Here is a 4,282-nt window from a genome sequence, read left to right on the forward strand (position 1 = left end):
GCAGAGGCTGCAGTGAGCCAAGATCACGCCACCGCACTCTAGCCTGGGAGACAGAGCAAGACTCTGCCTCAAAAAAAAAAAAAAAGAATTTCCCAAAAGATGCTCTTGGTCCCTTCTATTATACCATACCAGGCTCTATTTAACCTCTACGTACAAAGTAGTAGCTTGATATATCTTATCTATGACAGAATCTCAGTAAACACTTAGTTTAAGGCAAATAAAGATAGTCATCACAAAAAACACTAGCCACCATGCCTGGCTAATTTTTCGTATTTTTGGTAGAGATAGGGTTTCGTCATGTTGCCCAGGCTGGTCTTGAACTTTCGAGCTCAGGCAATTCACCTGCCTTGGCCTCCCTAACTGCTGGGATTACAGGTATGAGCCACTGTGCCCGGCCTAGTCCACTTCCTACGGACTTTCCCCGAGAATCTGTCTCCTCATCTGTAAAGCAGAATTCATGATACGTCTCTCTCTAGGTATTATGATGACTGATTGTATGTTGAGAGATTATATGTAAAGTACAAAGCACAGTGCTGACCATGTATGTGAATGACACACAGTACACGTTCAGTAGAAGTAGCCACTATTGTTCCAGCTTCTACAACAGAGGACACGTTACCCATTATAAATGGCTTGCTATTTCTTCCATATCATTAATTCACTTCTGTCCCAGGGGCATGCAAAGGAGGACTATGTCTAATATAAACTGACTCAACATCACCTGTGCAAAGAACTAGAGTACTAAGCACTGCTGGGCCCTAAAGATGAATGTGCTGTGACTCTGCCCTCGGAGAGTGTTCAGGGAGTTCTCTAGGGAGACAGGGCACGGCACAATTCCTATCAGTTGATGCAGAAGAGCTACAAGGGAGGTACAGGTGGCTGAGGCAGCCAGGGGGGTTTCATGGAGGCTTTGGCATTTGGGCCACGTCATTCTTCAGGGACAGGCAGGTTGTGAGCAGGTAGACACGGGACAGAGAAGGGCAAAGGCCCTTTTAGGTAGATGGAAACCATCTGAGTAAAGATGGATAAAAAGCTTGGAGAATGCAAGATGTCTATAGTCAACAGCACCTGCAAGGCAAGAGTGGAGGATGAAGGGAAGGCTGGGGCCAGACCGTGGGAGCGGCCGAGACGACAGAAGTCTGGCGCCGCTGCGTGACTGCAGAAAGGCAAACACGTGCTGGCTGGTCTCAACACGCCGCCAGGCGGGTGATGATTGTGTATGGGGATGAATCACTAAGTACATGTACTCTCTGACCTAAGGCAAAGTGTCATGACACACAGGCAACAGAAGGAAAAAGAGTAAAGTCAAATGGGCACCCCACTGGGTAGCGCCTGAGTAATCCCGTGGTGAGGGGGGCTGTGTCCCTCCCAACAGCAACCAGTTGCTGCAAGTGCTCATCTGAATGCCCAGAACCCAAAAAGATGGCACTCGGCCCACTCCTGCCAGGGGCCGGTTTCCTCCCAGAGACGCCAAGCCAAGGCCCATGAAGGGCTGGGTACCTGTCCCTGGGCCAGCACCATAATCCTATCGGAGCCTAGAACCGTGTGCAGGCGATGGGCAATGGTCAGCATGGTACAGTCTGCAAATGCTTCTCGAATGGTCTCTTGAATCAACAAGTCTGTCTCTGTGTCCATGGCAGCTGTGGCTTCATCTAAAATCAGAATCTGCCAGAGAAGTAGAGGAGAAAGAAACGCAATTAAATTCCTTAAGCGTGCTGGTTAATCTAGGTCTTACTAAAACGCATTTCATTATTTAAGTTTTACACCATCTATTGTTTTCTTCTAGCAGGCACACACATAAATAAAAGTATCCTTTTGCTTAGAGGTGATGCAACTTCGAGGCCGTGTTTGCCTTCACTTCCCTAACAGCGTATTTGTGTAATACGGATCGAATCAATACTTGCCCCTACCACTCTGTGACAGTGAGCATGTACAGCTAATCCTTTTTTCCCCTTGAGTCCACTCTGACTGGTAACACTCATCTTTCTGGACATTCCCTTTCCTGTTTGTAAAATGAGAGGCTGGACGGGATGACCTTCAGGTCGCTTGCAGTTTTCTAATCTCCTGTGTCTATGGTTTGCGGTCGTACAACTACTCAATGGCCAGAAATCAAAGTCAGTCTTGGACGAAATTAAAAACAAGGCAACCCCCGTTCTCCCTCCCCAAAACCCAGATACCCCAACTGTGTCAGGGTTAGCGTTACCTCTGGTCATGCTCTTAGAAAGTGCCACAGGGATCAGAGCCAGGAATACGTTTGGGCCCCACTGGGTCAGGGAAAGGCTGCATTTCAAGGTTCCCGTTCTCTGCCGCCCCTTCCCTGCCAACCATGAACTGCCTTACCTTACAGTGGCGGAGCAGGGCTCTTGCTATGCACAAAAGCTGCCGTTCCCCCACTGAGAAGTTATCCCCATTCTCCATCACTTCAGATTCAAGTTTCAGAGGTAGCTGAGCAATCTAGGGAGAAGGAAACTAGAGATCAGAGGGGTAAGAAACTAAGCTGAATTTCCTGAAAATCCAGGGACAAAAAGAAATTATTCTGAAACACATGAAAAATCATTAGCCAAGAACCTGTCTCATCTGGAATGAAGGTGCAGGTGTAATGGTGCGTGCTAGGACCCATGCTTTCTGAGGCAGTCCATGATTCCAATGACTACTCTGTTAGCTTTCTACCATTAAAACATCCCAGAAATTCCAATACTTTCATGTCCCCAAAATCCAGTCAGATAGTGAGCCTTAAGTTTTGGTTCTGAAAATATGGTCATGCAACAGGAAACAGAGTAAGGAAAATTACTTTGCTTCTGAGTCCAAAGCTACAGGCCCGGGCCTGTCAAACGTGTTTTGTAAGCTGCAGAACGTATTCTTCAAATGGGAGGAATCCCGATAGAGCAAGGGGAAAAACAGCGCTCATGTAACAACGGTTGAATTAGGGCAAGGGATCCTGGGCCTGACTCGACCCAGGCACACCAGAGACTCCCTCGCAGGCCAGTGGTGTCAATCTGTCGACTGCAGCTGCTCATGGGGGCCTGCTGAGTTATCCCAAAGGTCTGTGGTCCATATGCACACTGTGTGCTTTCTGCGGACTCAATACATTACGTAGCTTTTGCTTATATGTGGATGCGCCAAAGCATGTTACACTGTCATGACTAATAAAACAAATTAAAGGCATCTGTGAATTCTAAGTGCCTGTCATTACTATCTTCAGTCGATGGACAGTGCAAGGCCAGTATGACTGTGGCAGTGTGCAAGGTGGGGCGAGAGAGATCAGCTTTTCCCAGGTATCTGAAAGACCTGGAGCGCCCTGCCTCCAAGCCTCTGCCCACAGGCATCCTGCAGGCGCAGGCAGAGCAGGCAGCGCAGCGCGTGGCAAGGGCACCGCCGTGCTTCCACCCTCGCCATCCCAGCTCAGCTCCCCTTGGCTCTTCACTTACACATTCTTTCATGTGTGTCCTCTCCAGGGCATCCCAAATCTGGTCTTCAGTGTACTGGTTGAAGGGGTCCAAATTTGATCTAGGGAGAAACACAGGGATTTCTCAGTGGTCCAGCTCTGAAGGGACCCAAGGGCAATGGCTGTCTGTGGAAGATGTTTAACACACATGCACAGGGAGAGGAGACTCCAAACCCCGACGGTCACAGACGGCTCATTCCCCAACCAGCCACAGGTGGGAGCTCTGACTGCACACTGGGCCTCCTCATCTCCGTAACACTTGATTTAGTCTTTTATTATTTTTACTATGTAAATACTACTAGTCACAGAATAATTTACAAATGTAAATATTGGCAAATATCCTTCTAGATTTTTTTTTTTTGTGTACAGTATATATTTGTTAAAATAACATCTCTTGGCTGGGTGTAGTGGCTCACGCCTGTAATCCCAGAACTTTGGGAGGGTGGATCACTTGAGGTCAGCAGTTCAAGACTAGCCTGGCCAACATGGTGAAACCCCATCTCTACCAAAAATATACAACTTAGCTGGGCATGGTGGCATGGCCAGCTACTCAGGAGGCTGAGGCAGAAGAATCGCTTGAACCCGGGAGGCAGAGGTTGCAGTGAACCAAGATCACACCACTGCACTCTAGCCTGGGCGACAGAGTGAGACTCCATCTCAATCAATCAATCAATAAAACATCAGCTGGGCATGGTGGCTCATGCCTGTAATCCCAGCACTTTGTGAGGCCAAGGTGGGCAGATCATCAGGTCAGGAGATGGAGACCATCCTGGCTAACAAGGTGAAACCCTGTCTCTACTAAAATTACAAAAAATTAGCCAGGCATGGTGGCACATG

General features: G+C 48.2%; 1 protein-coding gene across 5 annotated transcripts in view; it reads right to left on the minus strand.

Moving 5' to 3' along the window:
• The window catches only part of ABCC5 (ATP binding cassette subfamily C member 5), a 94,172-nt gene that overhangs the window by 3,452 nt on the left and 86,438 nt on the right, over positions 1-4,282 (minus strand). For all 5 annotated transcript variants that reach the window (XM_017538308.2, XM_017538312.2, XM_017538310.2 and 2 more), the window contains 3 exons: positions 3,429-3,507; positions 2,341-2,454; positions 1,501-1,665 (listed from right to left, as the gene is read on the minus strand). In XM_017538308.2, coding sequence (XP_017393797.1) covers positions 1,501-1,665; positions 2,341-2,454; positions 3,429-3,507 — 358 coding nt within the window. The remainder of the gene's footprint in view (positions 1-1,500; positions 1,666-2,340; positions 2,455-3,428; positions 3,508-4,282) is intronic.

This window comes from Cebus imitator, unplaced genomic scaffold (genome assembly GCF_001604975.1).
Source record: "Cebus imitator isolate Cc_AM_T3 unplaced genomic scaffold, Cebus_imitator-1.0 Scaffold111, whole genome shotgun sequence".
In the NCBI taxonomy this organism is placed as follows: domain Eukaryota; kingdom Metazoa; phylum Chordata; class Mammalia; order Primates; family Cebidae; genus Cebus; species Cebus imitator.